Here is a 26,949-nt window from a genome sequence, read left to right as displayed (position 1 = left end):
CATAGTTTCGCCCCCTGCTTTCCCTTCCAAACTAATCACATCATTATACTTGACCTAGAACATCCTGAAGGCAAGAATAGGCTGCCTTCCTCTTTATAACCCTATCACGTGAATCCAGTGGTTAGTGTATTTTAAGTCAGTATTGCTGCACAGAATTGACTTAACATATATTTTTTTCTTGTGTGTTTCTCTACTCATATTCTTATACTGCTATGACTGTAGCTTTATTGTGGATTGAAATTTGGTAACTTAGGGCTATTGTTGTTGCTGTTGTTATTATTAATATTATTATTATCATTTGTTTTTTGGACCAAAACTAAATTTAGTTTTGGGCAGCAATACTTAGGTATTGTTAATATTCCTAACTGCAGGCTGGAGCGATAGTGCAGGGGGTAGAGGATTTGTCTTCCATGCAGTTGACTTGGATTCAATCCCTGGCAACCCATATGGTCTCCCGAGCCTACTGGGAGTGATCCCTGAACTCAAAGCCAGGAGTAAGCCCTGACCACAGCTAGGTGTGGCACAAAAAATAAACAAAAATCTTAAGTGTTTTTCTTTTTTTTTTTTTAACTGGAGGGTAAAGGGTGGGATCCACCAAAGTCAGGAGGTCTCGGGGCCTCTCCCAGTGATCCTTGCCAACTGGGCTGGCAGATCAATGCGAAGGCCTGAGGATATGGTGCTATGAGGGCCTTGTGGTGACACGGATTACCCGGGTAATCCTAGCAAGTGCCTGGGGCCTCTAGGACTGTGGCTGGCTCTACTCAGGGGAACATGTGTTGCCAGGCATTGAACTGGGGCCAGCCACATGCAAGGGTTACACCTTTTGCCCCTGATACTTTTCATTAAAAATTTTTAATAACAGATTATTACCAAATACCTAAATGGAATTTTTGGGTCATACCCAATGGTACTCCCAGCTCTGTGCTTGATGGATTAAGTCAGGGTTAGTTGCATGCAAGGCAAATACCCTACTTCTCCTGGCTCCTACCATTTTTAACTTTATAAGAACTGATAAAAGTTATTAAAGCTTTGAATTGTTGTTTTGTGGTTGAAGGTTATAACATGGTGTTTTGAAATTGGAAATTGTATTACAGAAAATAAAGGTGGCATTAAAACAAAACCACAGAATCACCCAGTGTACTGTTTTTTTTAAAAAAAATTATTATTTCTGTAACAGTTTGCCACAGACCTAATGCTTTAAAATAGCAGGGATTGGGGGGGGGGTTGGGGCCAGATTGGGGGATTGGGGCCAGAGCAATTGGGTAGGGCATTTGTCTTGCACACTGTTGACCTGAGTTCCATGATCTTTGGCATCCCATGGGGTCCCCTGAGCACTTCCAGGTGTAATTCCTGAGTGCAGAGCCAGGAGTAACCCCTGAGCGTTGCTAGGTGTGACCCCAAAGCCAAAAACAAACAAAACAAAACAAAAAACCCAAACAGCATGGATTTATTAGCTTCCAGCTTCAGAGGTCAGAAGACTGACATGAGTTTCACTCGGCTGGTAAAGCCAGGTATCCGAGGCGCCAATTGGAGGACCCACGCTCCGACCCCGACCTCGAGAGCTGCTCTGCATTCCTTTGCTTGTGACCCATTTCCATCTTTCGAGTCAGCGTCACTGATTCAGACTTTGCTGCCTCATTTTTCATTTAAATGACCAGCACGTGTATATATCGGCTTTATTCAGACAGTCGTGGATATTCCTATTATCCGTTTATCTGATAAGCAAATTCAGTGTGGGCTGCAGCTTTACTGTTCCCTTCCCCTGGAACATATTATCTGCACAGTTTTTGGGGATTAGAAGATATCGCTGGGGGAGCCATTATGTAACTTGCTAGGCACTTGTGCAACAGCTCTACAGTTAAGTGCTTTGAGAACTTTTAGTATGTGACCGCAGAGGTTTCCCGAGTGAAAAGAAGCAAAATCATCTTTGGTTTTTGAGTCACACCCGGCGATGCTCAGGAATAACTCCTGGCTCTGCACTCAGGAAGCACTCCTGACGGTGCTGGGGGTATCATATGGGATGCCTGGGGTCAAACTCAGGTTGGCTGAGTGCAAGACAAGCACCCTACACGCTGTACTATCTTTCCAGCCCCAAAGCAGAGTCATTTTTTTTTTTATGACCTAACAATTGACTCCTGTGAAAAAGTTTGAGAAGCATTACCGTAGCAGCAGGGTTACTTGCCAGATACCCACATGACCATCATGCTGCGTAAAATCCTTTCTCACTCTCCCCGGGTGGGTGACTACCAGTTTTGTTTTGTTTTGTTTTGTTTTTTCCCTCAGTGAATGATGTTCCTGGCAATTCTGGTGGTTTCCAGCTAGGAAAGTCCTCTCTGGAGGGGAGCAGAAGGGGACACACCCGATAGCGCTCAGGAGCTCCTCCTGGTTCCATGCTAGTGCCCAGCCTTGGAATTCACGCTTGGTGTGATGAGTGGCAAGTGCCTTAACCCCTGTACTCTCCCAGCTCCCCAGCTAAGGAAATCTTAAGGATCTGGGCAGCTCTGGGAAAACCTCACTTCTCTCTTGGAAAGCCTGGTTAATTTTTAGAGATCAACAGTGTCAAAACCCGGTAAACATAGATGTCCTGTTTGTACTTACTAGATAATTAAGAAGTCCAGAACAACCGAAGTGGCGCTGGAAAGCATGAAGCAGCAGCTGCTGGATCTCCGTCATTCTGAGTCACTTCAACGGGCCAGAGAACAGCACGAGAGCATCGTAAAGGGACTCACAAAGAAGTATGAACAGCAAGTCTCGACCTTGCAGAGCAATCTGGATGCCACAGTCACTTCACTTAAGGAACAGGTTGGGATGTTTTCAAGAGACCCATCATTTAATTTTATTTTTTAAAATTAAAAAAAAAATTTGTGTCACACCCGGGGATGCACAGGAATTAGTCCTGGCGATGCTGGGGGACCATATGGGACATGAGGAATTGAACCTGGGTCAGCAGCGTGCAAGGCAAACACCCTACCCATTGTGGTATCGCTCCAGCCCCCACCCACCATTTTATCAACCACTAAAGCTGGTTATTTTTGTGGAACTGGCAACTGGTGGTTTGTCAAGTAGGAAATTGCATTGGTAGCAGCAGGTCTTAGGCTGTGAGTAAATCCTCAATGGCTTTTATCTAGGAATTTGTCCCGAGAGCATAATTTGGAAATTATTCTTCCTCCAGACTCACTAGCACGTTCTTGATTCTCACATGAACTGAATTTCATGATTTACAGGGTCTTTCTACGTGTTATTCACATTGTTCTAGAGTAAATACAGACTAGAAGGAATGAGTGTTCTGAGAGCTGGCCGGAACTTAAGAGTCTTCCTGGAAGTTAGCCAGTGACCAGCCTTTCTTTCTTCAGCCTTCCAGAATTTGGTAATTAACCTGTCAGTAAAGGTTATCTTGAAATGGCTCTTGGGAGAGAAGAGTTTATTTTGAGAGTAGTATCATAAATGAAAAGAGGAAGAAAGTCTGACCTAAAAGCATTCAGTGTTTATTATTTTGACCCAAAGGGAATAAAATGTGGTAAGTGGAGGGTGCTTTAGCTAGTAGGTTTGCGTGTGCTACAAAGCCTCAGGTAAAACATGAACAAAAATAATACAGAGTTGCACAGTGCGTTTTTCTTAATGTAATTTTAGAGCTAATTTAACCTAAGGAAATAGAGAAGAAAAATAAGATGGGAGGGTTTGGAAAATCCCACTACACTTAAAATTCATTCTGATTTGGGTTATTTTTTTATGCACACAGTTGCCCCTAACTTTTTCCATGATTTAAGTGAGACTGTATAAGGCTTTGTTACTAGTGTTAATAATTATTTATGTACCATTTTTGTGTACATTGAGTTTTTATTAGGTTTCTTTTCCTCGTGTTCTTTTTGGTGCCATACCTTGGCTCTGTACTCAGTGGCCACTGTCTCTGACATGCGTGGGGTACCATGTTGTCTTCCTGGGACTAAACCCTTTAAGCATTCTCCCTGTTGTGTGTGTGTGTGTGTGTGTGTGTGTGTGTGTATGTGTGTGTGTATGTAATGTGAGTTTGATGAAGTGGTGGATATATACTTGGGAAAAGATAAGCGCTCTTCCAAATTACTGAAAATTCTAGAAGTTTGAATGGAATCTAAGACATCTTAATATTATTTTTAATTGAAGGAATTTAAGTGTCATTAATTTTGGTCTGCATTTGTGATAGCCGGGAGTGGGTTGGTCTTTGAGAGTGCTCCTAGGTAGATGATGAGGAATGGAGTCGGGTGCTGCATTGAGAGGGTCTTCGTCTCCACTAATGCAGACACAGTTTCATGAGGGAGAACTGGCAGGAGTTCATAGAGTGGTTAGGCCTGTACCCACTCCAGTCTCTGCCCTGCCTCCACATCATGCCCACTTCTTTGGCTTAAACTTAGACTAGAACATTAAATTCTAGTCTTTTTGCTTTTTGGGTCACACCCAGCAATGCTCAGGGGTTACTCTTGGCTTTGCACTCAGGAATCACTCCTGGTGGTGCTCGGGGGGGACCCTATGGGATGCTGGGAATCGAACCCGGGTTGGCCACATGCAAGGCAAATGCCCTACCTGCTGTGCTATCACTTCAGCCCTCAAGTTCTAGTCTTGATTCCGTACTGACCTGGCTTCAAACTCCTGGACCATACATTCGAGGTATTGGTAAGGTCTTACTCTACTGTGACATTTTGTGACTCGTCTTTAATTTAATTTTGCTTTTGATTTTTGAGCCACACCTGGACATGCTTGTGTGCTACTCCTAGCTCTGTGCTTGGAATTGTTCCAGGTAGTAGACAGAGGGTCATGGAGTGTCAGGCAGGGTAAGAACCCGGGCCTCCTATATGCAAACCATGCACTTAGCTTGCTGAGCTCTTTACCTATTATTCATTTCTTTTTTAAACAGAACAAAGTCTGGATGTTAACCTCTGCATATAATCTTATAACTGCTGTACATAGCTATGAATCCAATGTTCTTATGTTTTCTTTCTGGAGATTTTTCTTATGTATCTCTTTTGTGCTGAAAGTTTGCTGTCAGTTGGCCCAGAAGTGTTTGATGCTTAGTAGCTGGTCACATCCTGGGGCCCAGGGCCACTTCTGGTGGTGCTTGGGAAAACTTGTGGTGTCAGGTTGAGATCATCACCAGTCTGACCCAAAATTATTGAAATAAAATGTCTATGCAGGGTGTCAGAGTTAGAGAGGTAAATTGCTTGCCTGGCATGTGGCTGACCAGGGTTCAATACTCAGCACTGTGTATTACCCCTGAACTCCACCAAATCCCTGAGCACAGAGCTAGCAGTAAGCCCTGAGCACAGTGTGGCCCACACACACCAAAATAAAAAACAAAAACAAAAACACAAACAAACAAAAACTGCACACACACACACAACTCAGTTTCCCTTTATCTCAGATTCCAAATTGAGATTACCAACTGGAGAGGTGTTATAAATGTCAGGCAGGAGCTAGAGAGATGACTGTCTGGAATCAGAAAGGTGCAAGTGTCATGTAAACCAAAGGGTACTTGCATGCATACATACATACATACATACATACACATACATACACTAAATTTTGCCCCTCCCCCTTTTCTTTATAAAAGAGGTTTAATAGTATTTTTGTCATAAAAACCTTTTCTGACTACATTCTGTTGGGAAGATTGCAAAAAAAAAAAAAAAGTAAAAACTCTTTGACAATAGTAAGGCATGACTAAGTTTTTTTTTCTTCCCCCCAGAAAAGCCTGAATGTATTTGCTAATGTCTAGGACCTCAGTAGCTCTTAGGCATCCACACACAGTTGTATGTGGATGTTCCTGGTGTTACTAACATAGATACTTGCACAAGGGACTTTGGATAGTTCCAGGTGTGTACCTAGCAACTCCTCAAGCAGTCCTAACTAGGTGTCAGTGAGTTGACAGATCTTCAGAAATTGTGGATATATTTTTCTTTTGGGTATAAGTTGAAGGCATGTGTGTTTTGGGGCCACAGCCTGGGGTGCTCAGGATTTGCTCCCCACAGTTCTGGAAGATCACGTGGGGCTGGGGATCAGACTCAGCTTCTAGCGTGCAAAGCCTGGACATCAACCCTGTGAGCCATCTTCTTGGCCCCCAAATGCAGTTTTTTTCTTTAAAGTTTATTCAGATTTTTTCAAGATGTTCATAACTCCCCATGCAAGAGGTTGAACATCACTGCTTTATAAAAAAAAAGTTGTTATTAGTGGAAAGATCCACTTTGTTGAGCAGTCATATTATTCCCATTTGTTTAACACACTTTTAGTGAACAACTGCTAAACATCATGATGTAAACAGACTTTATATTTTATTATATTCTGAAAGAAAATTCAGGATGAGGATTGTCTTCTTGTCTATGCAATGCAAGAAGCAGTGATCTGTGATATAGTTGCTTTTTAAAAAATGTCTGCAATTAGTAATATTTTGAGAAAATATGGCTTGTAGAATTGTATTATTCATCTAATGCTTTCCTTAACCATCTTTAAGCCATTTTCTTTTCTGGGTAGAAAAGATTGTAAACATGCACAATATGTTTTAGCATTTCTTTATTCTTTTGCCTGAGTTCCTCTTTGTTTTGTTGATGTGGCAAAGAAGATAAGAAATGGAATTTAACTTAGAGAATGACAACCCTTTGATACAAGCTGTCTCTTTCTTAGACCTTCTCCCAAACTGTCTTGTGCCTCTCTTGTTTTTAGATGTGACATGGTGTAAAATCTTTCTCTAAAAAATACTGGCTTCTACCTTTTGCTCTTTTCACAACTGTTATGTTAGACCATTAAAAAGTTCTTGATTTCTTGTTGGACCACTGAGAAGGTTCTTATCTCCTTGATAGTAGAAAACCTTTTTTCAGGGACTGGAGAGATAGTATAATAGGTCAGGCTCTGGCCTTGCTCGTTGCTGACCCAGGTTCAGTACCCAGCACTCCATATGGTCTCCCGAGCTCCCTTTAGAAATGACCCCTGAGCACAGAGCAAGGCATAATCCCTGAGCACAACTGGGCATGACCCCCAAGCAAAACAAAAACAAAAGCTTTTTTTAACCTGATTTTTACTGAATCTTCAGCTTTTGGGTTAAGGTTTTTGTGTCACGACCTTTACCAAATATTTTTTCTTTAATGTTATATTCAAGAGAGACGTCTCTGGACTGGAGCGATAGCACAGCGGGTAGGGCGTTTGCCTCTCATGCGGCCGCCCGGGTTCGATTTGTCCGTCCCTCTCGGAGAGCCCGGCAAGCTACCCAGAGTATCCCGGCTGCACAGCAGAGCCTGGCAAGCTACCACTGTCATATTCAATATGCCAAAAACAATAATAAGTCTCACAATGGAGACGTTACTGATGCCCGCTCGCGCAAATTGATGAGCAACGGGATGACAGTGACGGTGACAGTTATATTCAAAGCCTATTTTTTCTCTTGGCTATGAGATTGCAACAGATCTCTGTGACCAAATTCTTGTTTTGCCATGTGCCATAATTTTAGTTCTCTTTGCTCTCGGATGTTCAGCTATTATCTTTTTGCCACCACACTTGTCTCAGAAAGATTTATCAGTCTTGATTTCTATGTTCACACTTGAGCTACTAATCATCATTTGCATTATTAATTTTGTTTTGCATCATCTGTCTAACGTATTAACATTTTGTTATGTTGAGTTTTTATTTTATTTTAGTTTCTTGCTTTTTGGGTCACACCCAGCGATGCTCAGGGATTACTCCCGGCTCTGCACTCAAGAATTACTTCTGGCGGAGTTCAGGGGACCATATGGGATGCTGGGAATCGAACCTGGGTTGGCTGCGTGCAAGGCAAATGCCCTACCCACTGTGCTATTGCTCCAGCCCTATGTTGAGTTTTTAGTACTTATGTTTTAATTTTATGAATATAATTGATTTCTCTTAATTTGTCAATAGGAAACAACATGGCTTAAGTATTTATTGTATATAGTCATTTTTTGCAGGCTGCCTTTTCTTTACACTTAAAATATTTACCTTTACTTAAACTTCAGGTGTCTGTTCTCACTCTTATAAAAAACTATTGTGATCTCCTTAGCATAAAAATGTGACTTGTTTTTCTACCCCTTTTTGAACCCATGTTCACATTATCATTAATATTATTTTATTCATTGTGTTTGCTAATTCACACTGGTGCTTTTCAAGCATGCATCTCAAACTGGCCTGGACATTAGAATCAGTGTGGCAAAAGGTTTGCAGTATTGAATAAACAGGAACCAATTTCTAAAAAATATTTTTTCCCTCACAGCTTTATTTTACTAAACAAAAAAATTGGTAGAAAGTATTTAAAGTAAACATGGAGACATTATGAAATAGGATATAAACTTCATGAGATTTTTAAGCCACAAAAGGATAATAGCCAGGGTTTATCCCTTTGCTCTGTGAGAGCAAATTCTGTGTAGTAATCTGTATGAATTTTGCCTTATATTAAGATCCTGATGACATATTTTGGGGGACTTTAACGGGTCCAATATGGACCAACAGATCAGGCCCCAAATGCCTTCTTTCTGCTTCCAAATTCTTTCATAAAACTCCTATACTGCTTGTACTTATTGTCTTCTGGCTTTCCTAGGCAACTTTAATCCATTTCTTTAATTTACTCTTATGCTTCTCGCATCCTTTGCTATTTGCTCTGAAGTCAGCCTGGGTAACTTTTAAAAAAAATTTAAATTTAAATTTTTCTTGGTTGTTGGAGGGCACATCCAGCAGTGCCAAGGATTGAACCCAGATCCACGGACATACAAGGCATGAAGTCTACCACTTGAGCCACATGACTAGCGCCTTGTAATCTTTTGTGAAGGAGAGGTGATGGTTCCCTACCAGGGCATGGGACTTCCATGACTCTTTACTCCGCAGCACATTTTCTCTTTGAAGAAACAAATATATTTCCCACCAGCTCTTGTTTTATATGTTCCCATAGATTTCTCTTATGCAGGTACATGCAAGTATATACACACACGCATTTATCCTTCTGTTTTTGTCATTTATTTACACAATTTTTTCTTTGCAACTCTCACTATAAGACATTGCATAAGTGTTTTTGGAGAGATTATGAAGTGAAATAAAGAGAAACAAAAAAACAAAATAAAAATAAAGAGAAACAGATATACAAATCAAGTATAAAACAAGTTCAGATTAGGGAGAAATTATTTTTGGTTGCTCAGACTAGAGTGAGCTTTTGGCCGTTGAAGATAGAGTGACTTTCCTTTTGTTATCTGTGTATCCTTGCTGCCTGGGGATACAAATTCCAGGGTTCAAATGGCTTGTCTAACTATGTATACAAACACTTCTACTGGCAGTGTACAATGCTAATAGGAATTTAGCACATTTTCTTTGACTTGAATAAAACCTAATTTTAGAATAATCACTTCTTGTGACTGGAGAGCAGGGAAGTACTTGAGAAACGACCCTATTCGACATTTGTCAGCATGATTTCAAAAGAAACAGCAATAGATTGAGAAGCTGATGACACACCCAAGATCAGGTCCATTTTTTTTTCCTGACTGCCCCATCCTGTTCATGATAGTAGGGTGGTGCCACTGTGCAGTGGGTTCATTGTGACTGTGTAGGATGTGAATTGATCATGAAAGTGACTTCTTGAATATTTTCTCTACTTAGGAAAGCATTTGCTGTCGTTTGAAAGACCAGGTGAAACAACTGGAAAGGAACCAAGATGCCACCAACTTAGAAAAGACCGAGATTATTAGCAGGTTGACCAGAAGTCTGGAGGAGAGCCAGAAGCAGTGTGCCAACCTGCTGCAGTCAGGTGGGTGCTGCCCTGTTGTCTCCTCAGAGGGCGGTCCACTACCCAGACAAAATATGGTCGGGTCAGTTAGTTGTAAACATCATATATGTCTAAAAGTATAGTGCATTTTCCCTTAGATCACTTGAAAAGCATGGACAAGTATAAACTGTAAAAAAATGACCAGTGATCCCGCTGTGCAGGGATTGCTGTTGTTAACATTGAAATTTTTCCCTCAAATAGGCAGCAGAGGCTGTATTTTGTAGAGGCTACATTTCTGAGAGCAAATAAAGCTGAATGTTTGAGAATAGAACAGTAAAATATATGTTATGAAGTAGTGCACATCCCTGTTTTCGCAACCAAAAGCTAAAATTGGTTGTGAAACCCCTTATATTTTCTTTTCTTTTTTTAAAAAATTTTTTATTAGAGAATCACTGTGATGTACAGTTAGAAACTTATGAACTTTTGTGTTTGTATTTTACTCATACAGTGATTGTTTACCCATCCCTCCACCAATGCCCATTCACCTTCACCAATGATCCTAGTATCTCTCACCACCCCCACCCCATCCCCCACCACCCCACCTGCCTCTGTGGCAGGGCATTCCCCTTTGTTCTCTCTCCTTTTGGGTGTTGCAGTTTGCAATAGAGGTATTGAGAGGCCATCATGTTCAGTCTATAGTCTACTTTCAGTTCGCATCTTCCAACCCGAATGGGTCCTCCCGACATCCTCTACTTGGTGTTCCCTTCTCTATCAGAGCTGCCTTTCCCCCCAGCATGTGAGGCCAGTTTCCAAGCTGTGGAGCAGACCTCCTAATCCTTATCTCTACAACTCTTGGGTGTTAGTCTCCCACTATGTTATTTTGTATTCCACAGATGAGTGCAATCTTTCTATGTCTGTCCCTCTCTTTCTGACTAATTTCACTTAACATGGTACTTTCCATGTAGAACCACTTATATACAAATTTCATGACTTCATCTTTTCTAACAGCTGCATAGTATTCCATTGTGTCGATGTACCATAGTTTCTTTAACCAGTCATCTGTTTTTGGGCACTCTGATTTTTTCCAGATTTTGGCTATTGTAAACGTTGCTGCAATGAACATAGAAATGCAGATGTCATATCTACTATACCTTTTTGCCTCTCCAGGATATATTCCCAGGAATGGTATTACTGGGTCAAATAGGAGCTCAATTTCTAATTTTTTGAGAATCATCCATATTGTTTTCCAAAAGGGCTGAACGAGTTGGCATTCCCACCAGCAGTGAAGGAGAGTCCCTTTCTCCCCACACATCCACGCCAACAGTGGTTACTTTTGTTCTTATGGATGTGGGCCAGTCTCTGTGGTGTGAAATGATATCTCATTGTTGTTTTAATCTGCATCTGATGATTAGTGACATAGAGCATTTTCTCATGTGTCTTTTAGCCATTCGAATTTCTTCTTTGAGAAAATTTCTGTTCATTTCCATCCACCATTTTTTATGGGGTTGGAAGTTTTCTTCTTGTAGAGTTCAACCAGTGCCTTGCATATTCTTGATATCAACCCCTTATCAGATGTGTATTGGGTGAATATCCTTTCCCATTCTGTAGACTGTCTTTGTATTTTGGTCACTGTTTCTTTTGAGGTGCAGAAGCTTTTTAATTTAAGGTAGTCCCATTTGTTTATCTCTGTTTCCAGTTGCTTGGCAAGTGGTATGTTATCTTTGAAAATACCTCTTGCTTCAATGTCGTGAGGGTTTTGCCAACCTTGTTTTCCATGTACCTTATGGATTCTGGTCTGATGTTGAGATCCACTTTGACCAGACTTTTGTACATGGCGTTAAGTAGAGATTTAAGCCCATTTATTTGCACGTTGCTGTCTAGTTTTGCCAGCACCATTTGTTGAAGAGGCTTTCCTTGTTCCAATTCACATTTTTTTGCTCCCTTATCAAAGATTAGATGATCATATATTTGAGGGTGTATGTCAGGATATTCAACCCTGTTCCATTTGTCTGTGGCTCTACCTTTGTTCCAGTACCATGCTGTTTTAATTATTACCGCTTTGTAGTATAGATTGAGGTTGGGGAGGGTGATTCCTCCCATATTCTTTTTCCTAAGAGTTGCTTTAGCTATTTGTGGGGGCTTATTGTTTCATATGAATTTCAGGATTGTTCGCTCCATTTCTTTGAAGAATGTCATGGGTATCCTTATAGGGATCGCATTTAATGTGTACAATGCATCGGGGAGTATTGCCATTTTGACAATGTTAATTCTCCCAATCCATGAGCAGGGGATATCTTTGCATTTCCTCGTGTCCTCTATAATTTCTTGAGGTAGCGTTTTGTAGTTTTCTTTGTACAAGTCCTTTACCTCCTAGTTAAGCTGATTCCGAGGTACTTGATTTTCTGAGGCACGATTGTGAATGGGATTGCTTTTCTCATGTCACTTTCTTCTCTGTCATTATTTGCATATAGGAAAGCCATGACTTTTGGGTATTGATTTTATAGCCTGCAACTTTACTATATGAGTCTATTGTTTCTAAGAGTTTCTTGGTAGAGGTTTTAGGGTTCTCTAAATATAGTATCATATCATCTGCAAATAGTGATAGCTTGATTTCTTCCTTTCCTACTTGAATGCCCTTAATATCTTTTTCTTGTCTAACTGCTGTTGCAAGTGCTTCCAGTACTATATTGAACAGAAGTGGAGAGAGTGGGCATCCTTGTCTCGTCCCTGATCTTAGAGGAAGGCTCTTAGTTTTTCCCCATTGAGGATGATGCTTGTAGTAGATGGCTTTGACTATATTGAGGAAAGTCCCTTCTATACCCATTTTGGCGAGAGTTTTCATCATAAATGGATGCTGGATCTTTTCAAATGCTTTCTCTGCATCTATTGATATGATCATATGGTTCTTTTCTTTTGTTGATATGATGGATTATGTTGATTGTTTTCCGAATGTTAAACCATCCTTGCATCCCCGGGATGAATCCCACTTGGTCGTGGTGTATGATCTTTTTGATGAGTTGTTGAATTCTGTTTGCTAATATTTTGTTGAGAATCTTTGCATCCGTGTTCATCAGGGATATTGGTATGTAGTTTTCTTTTCTTGTGGTGTCTTTGTTTGCTTTCGGTATTAGGGAGATATGAGCCTCATAGAAACTGTTTGGGAGGGTTTCTGTTCCTTCAATTTACTGGAAAAGCTTGAGGAGAAATGGCAATAGGTCCTCTTTAAATGTTTGGAAGAATTCGCTAGTGCATCCATCTGGACCCGGGCTTTTGTTTTTCGGAAGACTTTTGATTACTTTTCAATTTCCTTGATAGTAATAGGACTGTTCAGGTATTCCAGGTCTTCTTGATTCAGCCTTGGGAGATTATGGGAATCCAGGAATTTATCCATTTCTTCTAGGTTCTCTTGTTTGGTAGCATACAGATTTTCAAAGTAGTCTCTGATGATCTTTTGAATTTCTTTGGTTTCTATTGTGATATACCCCTTTTCATTTCTGATTCAGTTTATAAGGGTTCTCTCTCTCTCTCTCTCTCTCTCTCTCTCTCTCTCTTTCTCTTTCTCTGTGAGTTTTGCTAGTGGTTTATCAATCTTGTTTATTTTCTCAAAGAACCAGCTCTTGGTTTCATTGATCTTTTGGATTGTTTTCTGGGTTTCCATGTCGTTGATTTCTGCTCTAAGTTTTATTATCTCTTTCCTTCTGCCTGGCTTGGGCTCCTTTTTTTGGTCCTTTTCTAAAATCTTAAGCTGTGAAGTCAAATTACTTATGTGGGCTCTTTCTTCCTTCCTGAGAAATGCTTGCAGAGCTATAAATTTTCCCCTTAACCTGGCTTTAGCTGCATCCCACAGGTTCTGCTAGCTTGTGTCTTCATTATCATTTGTTTCCAAGTACCTTTTGATTTCTTCCTTGATTTCCTTCCTGACCCACTCATTGTTCAACATCGAGTTGTTTAATTTCCAGGTGTTTGATTTGGCTTTCTGCTCTGTACATGATTCACTTCTATCTTCAGTGCATCATGGTCTGAAAAGATAGCTGATACAATGTCTATCTTCCTGATTCTGTTGAGGTATGTTGTGTGGCCCAGCACATGGTCTATTCTGGAAAATGTTCCATGTGCACTGAAAAAGAATGTGTATTCTTTTTTTGGGGGATATAGCGTCCTGTACAAATCTATTAGCCCTCTCTCTTCTGTTTCTTCCTTCAAAGCCAGTATTTCCTTGGTGAGTTTTAGTCTTCTTGATCTATCCACAGGTGATAGGGCGATATTGAAATCTCCAACTTCTATTGTGTTGTTCACAATGTCCTTCTTAAGGTCTGTTAACAGTTGTTGTAGGTATTTAGCTGGTCCCTCATTGGGTGCATACATGTTTAGGATTGTGATTTCCTCCTGCTGTACATATCCCTTGATTAATAAAAAATGGCCTTCACTATCCCTTCTAACCTTTTTCAACCTGAAATCTATGTTGTCTGATACTAATAATGCCACCACAGCTTTTTTGAGGGAGTTGTTTGCTTGCAGTATTGATTTCCATACTTTGACTTTGAGTCTGTGTTTGTTCTGGCTATTCAGATGTGTTTCTTGCAGGCAGCAGAATGTTGGGTTCTGTCTCTGAATCCATTTTGCCACTCTGTGTCTCTTAATTGGTGAATTTAGACCATTGACATTGAGAGAGATTAGTGTTATTGGATTTTGAGCCATCTTTCTGTAAGTTTTTTTTGTGCTTGTAGGGGTTTTTCTTGTCTTACAATAGCCCTTTAGTCCTTCTTTTAGGTTTGGTTTTGAGTCAATGAAGTTCCTGAGCTGTTGTTTATCCACAAAATAGTGTATCGTTCCTTCGAGTTTGAATGAGAGTTAGCCGGATAAAGTGTTCTTGGTGAAGCATTCATTGAGTTTTTTCACTATATCCGACCACTGCCTTCGGGCTTGGAGGGTTTCCTCTGATAGGTCTGCTGTGAATCTAAGGGGTGTTCCTTTGTATGTGATTTCCTTTGACCTTGCTGCTTACAGTATTGTGTGTCTATCCATGACGTCCATCATTCTAACTATGATATGTTGGAGTGTTTCTGTTAGGGTCTCTTTTAGCTGGCACCCTTCCAGGCTCCTTGAATCTGGGTGCCTGCATCCTCCCACTGTGGGAACTTTTCAGCAATGATTTCTTTGACTGTGGCTTTTTCATTGGGTTGGTTCCCTGCCCTTCTGGTACTCCAATGATTCTAATGTTGTTCCTCTTGAGATCATCCCTTGGACTGTGATTCATCCTAGAGCTATTTTAAGGTCTCTTCCCATTGTTTGTTGTTGCCTGTAGGCTGCCTGCAGCTCATCTTCAAGCTCACTGATTCTATCTTCTGCTGCAGTCATTCTGTTGTTGAGAGCACCCACTGAGCTTTTTATTTCACCTACCAAATCCTTCATTCATGACATTTCTTTTTGTAGCTTTTTTATTTCTGCTCTCATTTCTTCTGGTATTTTCTCGGCTGTCTGTTGTATTGTTTTTGTCAGGTCCTCCTTTAATTAAATAGATACCTTTTCAATCTTTACATTGAGATCATTGAACATCTTCAGCACTTCAACTCTGAATTCTTTATCGGAGAGCTCAAGTTTGTAGGAAATGCCTATTGAGGCTTCTGGACTCTTTTCATCGTCCTCTCCTTGTGGTGGGTATTTACACTGTTTCTTCATGTTGTTGTGGTAGTATGGAAGAGGGACCTTCAAGTTCACTATCCCTGTTTCCTCTTGTTGCAAAACAGGAATCTGGATGGTATCGGTCAATGGTAGTAACCTTTTTATTATCCCCTTCTAGAACATGTCCTTCCTCTCAGATGTTCCTCTAATCCTTTGGTGAGGACTAAGATGATGCTTTTGGAGAATGTGCTCTTCTACATTGGGCTTTGATGGGTACTTGTATTTATTGGTATTTGGGTGAAATTAGGATAAACTACTGGCTTATTATCTTACTGTTCTTTGGTTAGTTAGGATGTTACTCATGCACATAGGTAATAAAGGCTGAGATATAACAACAGATTGCTTGATGCTGGAAAATAACTGCAGCTGGGTGAGCGGCCAGCGACCTGAAAAGAGGCCACTCCCACTTTGCCTAGACCACGCCCCCTGATGATTAGGCCACGCCCCTTTCCCCTCAATAGCACACACCTGTGCCGGAAGAGCGACAGCTGCGGTGCTTGGAGGCAGCCTTCCGGCAAGTAGGGCGGCAGTCCGGAGGGTGGGGGATGGCTGGGGTGCTTGGGGTCCGAGGAGCAGGCTGGGATGCAGGAAGGGTGGGTTAAGGGACGTCACACACCTGTGTTGGAAGAGAGAATGGCTGCGGTGCTTGGCGGTGGTGTGCTGGCCACTAGGGCAGCAGTCCAGAGATATTTGCTTTTCAACCTTGATCTTTTTTCTTTTTTTTCCTTTCTTTTGCCTTTTATGTTTTTAAATATTTTTTTTGGTTAATTGAATAACTGTGAGGTGAGCCCTTACAAAGCTGTTTATGATTAGGTTTTAGTCATACAGTGTTTTCAGTACCCAATCCTCCTCCATGTAGGTTTCCCAGCACCAGTGTCCCCAGTTTCCCTACTATCACTCCCCCTCCATCCCCAGCCTGCCTCTATGGCAGGCACTTTTCTTCTCTCTCTCCTTCCACCCCTGCCTCCCCCACTTCTCTGTCTGTCTCTGTCTCTTCTCTGTCTTTTCTGTCTCTCTCTCTGTTTCTCTCTCTCTCTCCTTTTGGGCGTTGTGGTTTGCAATACAGATACCGAAAGGTTGCTGGTATATCCCTTTTTCTACTTTTAAATCTTAGTTGTTGCCCAGCGTGATCATTCCCAGCTATTATTGCCACCCTAGCTCCTTTTCTATCGTACCTACCCTGCGCTCCTCTCACACTGGTGGTTGGTTCCAACCACTGACTAGTCCCCTCCTACTCAGGCTTGATCTTTTATTATACAGTTCTAGTGCTCTGTACAACTTGTTTCATTTTGGGGGGGAGGTGGGGCTTTTAAGCAGTGCTCAGACTCAGTATAAGGGCCTGCGGATGCAGTGTTGCTTCGCCCTGTGATGTTGGGGTTAGCTGGGCCACCCCAGTATTCAGGGTCCTCTAGGACTGCACCAGTGGTATTCAGTGTCTTCTAGGATTGCATCCTTCAGAGTTGGATGCATGCAGGGCATGCACCTGAACCCCTGTACTACCACTTTCATTTTGTCTCCTGCTTATTATCTAACCACTCACCTACCTATGTTTTATTTCATGCTTAAGACTTTGAGGATGATTCCCATGGTATTAAATATGAGACAGAAGCTTCTTAATTTCAGCAATACCTCATTAATTTTCATAAATTATTTTAGAATAAAAGGCAATAACATAGTCAATGTTCATACAATTACCAATAGCTCAGTGGTTATCAGTTGGTTTATGAAAGTCACACTGGCACAAGAAAGTCAATTCAGATTGCTTGGACAGTGTGAGGGTTTTTATTTCAAGGTTGAAAATACTAAGGTCAAAGACTGTCTAAATATGTGTTTGTGTTTTAGTGGGGGCAGAATTTGGTCCGTCATCTTTACTAGGGTTTCCTTTTTTGGTTCTTTTATATCATATATTTATTTTGTATGATGAATATCATACAATATATGATATAAATGTATGAATATCATACAAAATAAATATATGATATAAAAGAACCAAAATGCCTCCAAGAGCGTTGAAGAAGTGGTTAAGAGAATGAAGAACCTCTGACTCCGGGCACATCTTTCGATTCTACCGTTCTTCCTGCACTAATTTAATGCCTCAGACCTGGGCCGTACGCAAACAGGATGAGAATGGTCAAGAATCAGGGGTGCTGTCATGTTTGCCAAGGCATCAAAGATCAAATGGGCCGGTCAAGTAATGTGATTCAAAGACGACTGCTGGACTAGAGCTGTTATGGACTGGATTCCACGAGACGTCAGAAGACCTTGTGGCTGCCCACCAACTTGATGGTTAGATTTATTTGTCAAATCCCTGAATGAATGATTTGAGGCTCTTCCTGTGCCTGGAGCAAGTAGATATCATTGGGCTGCACTAGCACGCGACAGGGACAAATGGAGATGCTACTGGTGCCCACTTGAGCAAATCAAAGGTCAATGGGATGACAAGTGATACAAGTGATATTCAGGGAATATTATTGCCATCAAACACTTTGAAAATAGGGTTTTGTTGTTGTTGTTATTGAATAGTATGCCATTATTCCTTTGCTTAACTATTTCCTAGATGCGGGTTTTTCTTTTTAGGAAACCCAACAAAGTCCTCGGAAGTGGAAAGCTAATACATTAAAAATAACCAGGTTACTAAAGTTTCTGCAGCAAGGTCTTCTTCTGTTTCCTTTACATGCGGTGGGTGGAGGTGGTAGACGTGAAACATTTAGAAAGAAAATGTATGCAAGAAATGCAGCAAGACATCATTTCCTTATGACCCAGTAGAAATGGGTTCCAAAGATGTTTCTCTTTGATTCTCTACAAGGGGGTTTGTTCAGCTCTAATTAAGGAACTTTTGCTGTGTTATGGATCTATTAATGTGGTTGAGTTGAACCCAAGCATGATCATAGGATTCTTGGAAAATGTTTTGACCAGATTTCTTACTTCTGGGTCCCATTGGGTCCCAATTTTATGCTCGTAAAAAAAAAAAAAGCATAATATAGCGTACGTCTGCTTTCTGGAGCCCGAGCGGTCCACAGTGCTGTACACCAGGGGTACTTCATCCCTTTACATTTGCTTCATTCTGCTTCCCCCGCAGGCTCAGTACAGGAGGTATCTCAGCTCCGTCTGCAGCTGCTTCAAGCACAGAAGTCACTTGCTCTGAGTGAAAACATGAACAAGACTTTGCAAGTGAGTGTTACTCAGAGGAGGCTCTGGGTGCCCGAACTAGATAATGATAATGGTGGCATCACCTTCCTGAACTGAGCTGAATCACTGGATCCAAATAAACCCAGTAGAGTTATGCACAATATCACCCAATCTCTTGGCAGCCAAGCCCGAGTTGGTCCAACTGCGGGGCCAGAGCCCTGCTCCTGCGGCTGCCTGTCTGCCCCTTCCTCCCAGGGCTGCTTCCTCTCGATTTTAGCTCAACCCAGAAGATTATTTTATCCACAGGTGCGGGGTGTCTTTGGTTTACTTCCCGTGCTGCTTACACTTTACACTGGAGGATGAGCTTCTGGTGTTACCTCTGCTGGCCAACTGAAGGGTTTTTGACTTACCTGTTTGCTCTGTGCTCCATATTAGTAAGCAAGGGGGAAAAAAAAAGAATAGGCTGCCATCAGTGTCTCATCTTAAGGAATGCGCCCCCTGCACACCCCTACCCACCCAAGATAAAGGACCAGGGAGAGTAAAGTGGGTAGGGCACTTGCCTTACATGCTGCCAACCCAGGTTCAATCCTCGGCATCCCATATAGTCCCCCGAGCACTTGCCAGAAGTATCTCCTGAACAGTGCCAGCTATTGACCCAAATATTCCCTCTTCCCCCCCCATCATTCCTCCCCCCAAAAAGGAATGCTTCTCATGGAGGACAAAATGTCAGCGAGCTAGATGTGAGAGAAATTGCTAATATTTGTATCCTCATTTAATTTTCCACTTATTCATTCAATTTCTTGAAAAAATGATTCATTGCTGGCCCTTATAAAGTTATTTTATGTGTGGCCAGGCTTGGTAGTGCTTCTGTCTGGTGGTATTGGGCTGGCAGGGCTGGGGCTTGGGACTGTGCAATGCCTGGGCTAGAACCCAGGACCTCGTGTATACCAAACACAGGCTGTGCTATTTGAGCCACATCTCCACCCTTTGAAGTTCTATTTTATGCATGCTGGTCAGGTATTTGAAGAAGAGTTTCTAATTTCTCCTGGTTATTAAAATGAAACTTGAAACATAGTGAGGGCAACTGATTCATTTTTATTGGAAAATAATTTTTACTTTTGTCTTTTAGGAAGAAGTAGCACAACTAAAAGATGAAATTTCTCTCTATGAATCTGCTGAAAAACTGGGAATACTTTCGAACGACTCAGAAGGAGAGCTAAATGTGGAGCTTACTCAATCCTATGTGGATTTGGGTATTAAAAAAATCAACTGGAAAAAGTCTAAAGTAAAGAGGTATCAAGAAAACACTTTAATTGCCTACATTTATCATGCTGACTATAATGGAAATAAGTGGCACCAAGGGTGCAATGATGAACTGACTGGGGGCTTTTTTTTTTTTGGCCAGCCCTGTAGTGTTTCAGGCTTACTTCTGCTCTGGGCTCAGGGCTCACTTCTGGTGGTACTCAGGCTGTCCTATGTGGTGCCAGAGATTAAACTCAGGTCAGCTGCGTGCAAGACCAAGTGCCTTACCCACCTGCTGTATTATCTGGCCCACTGACTATGGGTTCTTGAATGTAGGATAGTAAGTTGCAGTGATTTCTAACAAAATTAGAAATTTTATCTGAAATCAAAATGAATAGAAACCTCAGTTACTGTATTGCCTTCAAACTGGTCTTTGATCAATTTCAATAAGGTTAAAAAAAGATTAGTTAATATACACAAAGTAAATTTTACAACTGAGATTAAATGTCTTCTACTGTTGAGGTGAGGCCATATTTATTTATTTATTTATTATTTTTGCCTTTTGAACCACACCCAGGTATGCTCTGGGGTGACTCCTAGATCTGCACTCAGGAATTATTCTTGGCAGGCTGAGGGTACCATATGGGCTTTCAGGGATTACCTGGGTCAGTTGCCTACAAGGCAAACTCCCTACCTGCTGGACTATCACTTTAGCCCCAACGTCATATTCTTTGTTAATACTGTGTATTGAAACTAAGTACCTAGCACTTATCAGTAGTACATGAGAAAGTAACCCTTCATTTTCATTAAAAGCCATATCATGTGCAGTCTTTACACTCACTTTAAAGTAGGGATTATTTTTTTTTATATCAACACTTAGAACAGGTAGTTTAGACATCTTATAGGAGGGAATATTTTTATTTATTTTTTACTTTTTTATTTTTTAATGAATTACCGTGAGATACAGTTACAGACTTACAAACTTTTGTGCTTACGTTTCAGTCATACAATGATCGAGTACCCATCCTTCCACCAGTGCCCATTCTCCACCACCAATGTTCCCAGTATTCCCCTCCCCCCCGCCCCCCTCTGTGGCAGGCAGATTCCCTTTTACTTTCTCTCTCCTTTAGGGTGTTGTGGTCTGCAATGCAGGTGTTAAGTGGCCATCATGTTCGGTCTATGGTCTACTTTGAGCACACATCTAGGAGGGAATTCGTAATCATCTTTCCTAGGGATGTGGTGGAGAAAGGCACATTTAGGCCTCATTAAATACTTAGAAGATGGGTGAGGAAGAGGCTGTACATTTTAAAGTCCTTATTCATTTAGAAAGGGACAAGGTTCTGGAGTTAAGCACAAAAGCAACTCAGGAGCTCTTTTCTCCGATAGTGAATTTGCATTTTGTGCTGTCAGACTGAGAGAGACATATCTGAAGTTATTGTGCTATGTGCTGTGAGCAGAGGGTTATTTTTTGCCTATTTGCTCTACTGGCCTAGCACAAGAATGAGAGATGTGGGTCTTTGGAAGAGATTGCGTTCAGGCTTAGGAATGTCTTTTATATGGGGGGGGGGGGTTGGCCACACCAAGCGGTGCTCAGGACTTACTCCTGCTCTATGCTTGGGTTCACGCCTGCCCCTCCTTGGGGAACTATATGCAGTGCTGGGCATCAAAATGGGGTCAGCCATGTGCAAGGCAGGTGCCTTTACCCCTTTACAGAACCTCTAGCCTAAAAATTTTTTGGAATGCATTTGGTTTATGATACCACCTTTTCATTTTATAGTCTTTTTTTTTTTTTTGCTTTTTGGGTCACACCAGTGATGCACAGGGGTTACTTCTGGCTCTGCACTCAGGGATCACTCCTGGTGGTGCTCAGGGGACCCTATCGGATGTCTGGGATAGAACCCAGGTTGGCCGTGTGCAAGGCAAATGCCCTACTCGCTATCCTATTGCTCCAGCCCATTTTATAGTCTCGACTGAATTTTCCATCACTCTGTTCTGTGAGAGTGATAACTACTCACTGTGTTTTTGGTGCCATGTAACTACGTAAAAGTTTAGAAGTCTATAGAAATATCTGGTAAGGTTCATACTTCAAATTGGCTTTCAACGTATTTTAAATATTATGAATCTATTTCCAGAGTAGTAGGAGGGGATTCAACAAATCGAAATCTAAAGTTAATTTAGTTTAATAAGACTCGGTGGATCTGGACGTCAGGCTTTAGCTACACTCACAGCCACAAACCAGAAAGAAGCAAATGACAGAACGAGGTTATGTGACTCTCTGGCTCTTCTCCTGGGTCTATCTTCCCTTTAAAAATCTGTTTGCGGTCAGAGTTAGTTATCTGGGAAGAACATCTGGGGCTGGGTGTTGAGAGAGGTTCTGCCATTGCTTCAGCAAGACAGCCCAGCTTTCCAAAGAGGGGGAAACAAGAGGCTGCAACTATGATCCATAGCAGCATGTCCACAAGCTTGATCCCGAGTAGCTACAGAATGCCTTCTGCTTGGTTAATTAAAGCGAAAGAGGATGAATGAGTGATATGACCATACATACTTACATAATACATGCCTATATATAAAATGGCCTGTGGCCTGTGTGTGGGACCTGGGGCTGAGATCTCTAAGCCTGCTTGGATCGGACTGGGCCTCTTTGGCCCAGATCCCCTATTTTCCAGTAGCTAGGTGGTCACACTCAGAAACTGCCCCCGGTGCCGTGTGATCCCATCAATGGCCAAGATCCAGAGACGATAAAACCAAGCTCCCAGGAGCGACATCTTATAGTCTAGTTCTCCCTCTGGGAGAACCTGGCAAGCTACCGAGAGTTTCCTGCCCACATGGGAGAGATTTGCAAACTCCCTCTGGCTTATTCATATGCCCAAACCAGTAACAATGCTGGGTCTCATTCCCCTGACCCTGAAAGAGCCTCCAATTCGGTACCGTTGGGAAGGACAAGAGAGGCTTCTAAAACCTCAGGGCTAGGACAAATGGAGATGTTACTGAGACCATTTGAGAAAATCGACGATCAATGGGATGATGATGTTGATGATGATGATGATGATGATGATATATAAAATAGATGTTTGGGTAGCCACTAGGACCACATCCAGTGGTTCTGGTACTGGGCTGGGAGCATTTAGTTCTGAGATTAAACTGAGGATCACTCATTCTAGGCATATCCTATATCACTGGAAATGTCACCTGGATTTTTTAGACAGATTTACATAAATTTGTTTTGTTTTTATGTTTTTTGGATTGCACCCAGTGGTGCTCAGGGCTTACTTCGGTCTCTGTGCTCAAGAATGACTCCTGGCAGGCCTGGAAAGGGGCATATGTGGTGCTGGGGATAGAACCTTGGTGAGCAGCATGCAAGGCAAGTGCCTTAACCCCTGTACTATTTCTCTGTCCCCCAAGTTTTAAAGTTTTAAAATTTTAAAACTTCATTATAGGCATCTGGAAAGTTGCTGCTGTGAATGTCTCATTTCCTGTTCAAGCCAGATTAATTTATTCCGAGAAGCTAGTAGAAAGAGCATCAGATTTTGTTTTGAATCATGGTTGTGCCATTTGTCCTTGGGCAAATTTCTTGACTTTTATGTCTGTTTTCTTATCAGACTTTTCTGTTAAGTGAATGATACTTTGATGTTTGGATTAATCCTTGAGGATTATGAAGTGTTCAGATAGATAATTACTGTAAACGAACTTATACAATATATTCTAGTGCATATTGGTGCTTAATTGTGGCTACTATTATTAATTCACTTTTAATTCAACACACACTTTATTAAAAGCCTTCGATTCTCATCTCAATTTTGGGAAAAATGTTGGATCCATTATTACCATTTTAGAGTTGTGCAAACCTGAGTTGAAGAGCCAAACTCTTGCCCAAGAAGACAGATTATTAGCAACAGAACTGTTTTTGAATTCAGAAATTTATTGTTTGTAAATATTCTCTATATTAACATGAAAGTTAAATCTTTTTGCCTTAAATTTTCTTTTTATCTTTATTTTAGAGGTATAATATAATGTATATATTTTAATCTTTTTAACAGATTTACTTTATCATCATATCTACTTAAATGTAGTCTACTTTTACTTACCCTTTTCTATTTAATTAGTACTCATAGCAAATATTATTTAATTTTTTGAGGTTTATAGAAAATAAACTTGGCATCACATTATCATTATCACAGTAAAAAGAATGTCGTTTCTAGCCATTTGGGTCTAGAAACAGTAAAGCGCAGAGAGAGCAGCCAGTGAGGCGTTTATTGACACAGGATAGGTCTACAGAAGTTTAGCAGTCTGTTCATTCCACCAACCACTTTGTAGAGAAGAACGGAATTGGGACTTTGAGGAAAAAGAAAAATATTTATTCACAGTTCAAAATGAGATTAGATTTTGTTTGTTTGTTTGTTTGTTTGTTTTTTGGGCCACACCCAGTGATGCTCAGGGCTTACTGCACTCAGGGATCACTCCTGGCAGTGCTCAGGGGACCTTAAAGGATGCCAGGATCAAAGTTGGATGGGCTACATGCAAGGCAATGCTCTACCCACTCTACTGTCTCTCCAGATGAGAGTAGACTTAAGGAAAAAGATCTGTACACTGTTTCTGCATGACTGTGATTCTCAGAACAAGAAGAAGCAATGCTTTTCCCAGGATGGAGAATTTTAATTCTTGCTTGACTTGAGTTGCTTTCAAAGCACTGATCCAAATATTAGCATGGATCCAAGCTTTTATCCCCAACTTCTGCCTATCTCAAGCTACTGCCTAGGAAATTTTCAGAGTTTAGCTTCAGTGTTCTATTTCACCTTCATGGCATTTGAGTAGCTAAATGTGCATGCGGCTTGCAGACAGCTTCCCCTTTCCCTTATTATAGTTGGCTGCAAAGCTTGAATAATAAACATTTAACAAGTGGAATGCCTTTTTCCTTTGGTCTTCTCAGCAGGTTTCATAAGGGACTACAGTTTATTTAGATTTAGAGGAACTGACTTAGGGGAGCCTTCTGCAGGACTGGTCACCACTGCCGACTTTTTCCCTTTTGGGAAAAAAAGAAAAAATTATTTTAGCAAGCACTTTCTCTACTCTTTCACTTGGCTTCCTCAAGAAGTACATGCTGTGCTCTTTCTTCCACTGGTCAGTGTTCAATGAGAAATGCAAGGAGGGATGCATAATTTGTTAACTGGACGAAATAACCTTTCAGCAAGGTTAAAGTTAATCCAAAATTTCATAACATGGGGATATGTATTTTATATTAGAATATGCTATTTGCTAGCATTCCAAATAGGTTATACCTATATAAATTGACATTTATATATATAAAAGTATCTTTATTGATTGGTAGGTTGTGGATTGCAAGGTTGCATTTTACTATTTTTGCTGGAGGAGGAATAAAATTTTATTTATTGAGGAATATTTTCTTCCTGGAGCGATAGCACAGCGGGTAGGGCATTTGCCTTGAATGAGGCCGACCCGGGTTCAGTTTCTCCATCCCTCTTGGAGAGCCCGGCAAGCTACCGAGAGTATCCCACCTGCATGGCAGAGCCTGGCGAGCCACCCATGGCGTATTTGTTATGACAAAAACAGTAACAAGTCTCACAATGGAGACGTTACTGGTGCCCGCTCGAGCAAGTCAATGAACAATGGAACGACAGTGCTACAGTACTTCTCATTGGTTTAATGTATTGTGAAATTTAAAGAGTGGTTTAACACTTCACTTTTATATGTGATTGGAATCGCTGCCCCTGCCAACAATGTCCCAGTGCCACCCACCACCCAAAAGATCAGTTTACCCATTTCACCCATCTCACTTTCCCTCTTCCCCATATCTCTCACTCAGTCTAGCTTTTTAAAAACTAAATCTTGTAATTAAACTAGCTTTGTAGCATTCTACCAGTTTGTTTGCTTAACTTACTTACTCTCTCCACATGAGTGGAACCATCCAGTAGTTTATACTATTAACAGTAATCCCCTGAAGATCCAGCCATCTTGTTCCACATGGTACAATTCATCTTTTTTTCTTTCTTTTTTTAAAAGCAAAGTGATATATTAATGAGTATATTTACCGCAACTTCTTCATCTAGTCATCTGTTGATGGGCATTTAGTTTGCTTTGTGGTTTTGGCTTTCATGAATAATGCTGCTGATGAACAGGGATAAAGTAACTTTTGAATTGGGGTTTTTATATTTTTCAGATAAATGCCTAGAATTCATCTCACTGGATTATATAGGCTATTTCCTTTTTTATTTGGAATCTGCAGGAGCAGGAGTTCCTTTTGTAATTAAAAATTTTTTTTTTATTTTTAATTTTTTAATTTTTTTTGCTTTTTGGGTCACACCTGGCGATGCACAGGGGTTACTCCTGGCTCTGCACTCAGAAATGACTCCTGGCGGTGCTCAAGGGACCATATGAGATGCTGGGAATCGAACCCGGGTCGGCCGCATGCAAGGCAAACGCCCTACCCGCTGTGCTATTGCTCCAGCCCCCTGTAATTTTTTTAAAAAAAGCAAACCTATTCATCTTTTCTCTGTGTGTATAATATGTGAACATTCAAATGAGTCTAACATTTCAAACCCCCTCTGTAGTGATGTGGTTTTTCTCATGATTATGTGTTTCTCATAGATTTCGTGGAGAAAAAGTTCCATTTCTATCACATTATCCTAAGGGTAGACACTATCACAGTTTCTTTCCTTTTTTTGGGGGGGAAGGTGTTTATTTGGGGAGACTGTACTTGAGGGGCTCAAGTGACTACACCTGGCGTGCTGAGGAGGGTTCACTTCCAATACTACTCTGGGGAGCGTGCAGTGCTGGGGATCAAACCCGAGCCTCTGCTTGTTAAGCATTTAGCAAACCTTTAGCATTTAGCAAAGCCAGTTCTCCAGCCCCCATTTCTTTTCTAAAGTAATTCTCTCCTTTATTATGGAATCGTTAGAAAATACCAATTAAGAAAACATAAGAAAATTGGAATCTGCATAATCTGTAGCTCCCATGAAGAAAACCATTACAATTTTGGTATATAACTAAAATCCACATCTGTAGTGTGTTTTTCTAAAAGAAAACAATATTAGATCTTCTGTTTTATTGTGTCTTTCAACTTGGTGCATTTTTAAGTTTTCCGGTGTCAGTAAATCTTGACATAGATTTATAGGTGTATATGGATGAATATGCTATTTTCATTACTAATGTGTTTAAACATTATT

The 26,949-nt window shown here is 41.0% G+C and overlaps 1 protein-coding gene across 1 annotated transcript in view; it reads left to right on the top strand.

The window, feature by feature from the left end:
- Nucleotides 1-26,949, top strand: part of CEP152 (centrosomal protein 152) — a 103,871-nt gene that overhangs the window by 24,752 nt on the left and 52,170 nt on the right. The window contains exons 9-12 of the mRNA XM_055132063.1: nucleotides 2,602-2,802; nucleotides 9,610-9,757; nucleotides 18,477-18,568; nucleotides 19,656-19,819. Coding sequence (XP_054988038.1) covers nucleotides 2,602-2,802; nucleotides 9,610-9,757; nucleotides 18,477-18,568; nucleotides 19,656-19,819 — 605 coding nt within the window. The remainder of the gene's footprint in view (nucleotides 1-2,601; nucleotides 2,803-9,609; nucleotides 9,758-18,476; nucleotides 18,569-19,655; nucleotides 19,820-26,949) is intronic.

The sequence above is a fragment of the Sorex araneus genome, chromosome 3 (genome assembly GCF_027595985.1).
Source record: "Sorex araneus isolate mSorAra2 chromosome 3, mSorAra2.pri, whole genome shotgun sequence".
In the NCBI taxonomy this organism is placed as follows: Eukaryota; Metazoa; Chordata; class Mammalia; order Eulipotyphla; family Soricidae; genus Sorex; species Sorex araneus.
Note: the sequence above shows the minus strand (reverse complement) of the source record. Positions and strands in the feature narration are given on the sequence as shown.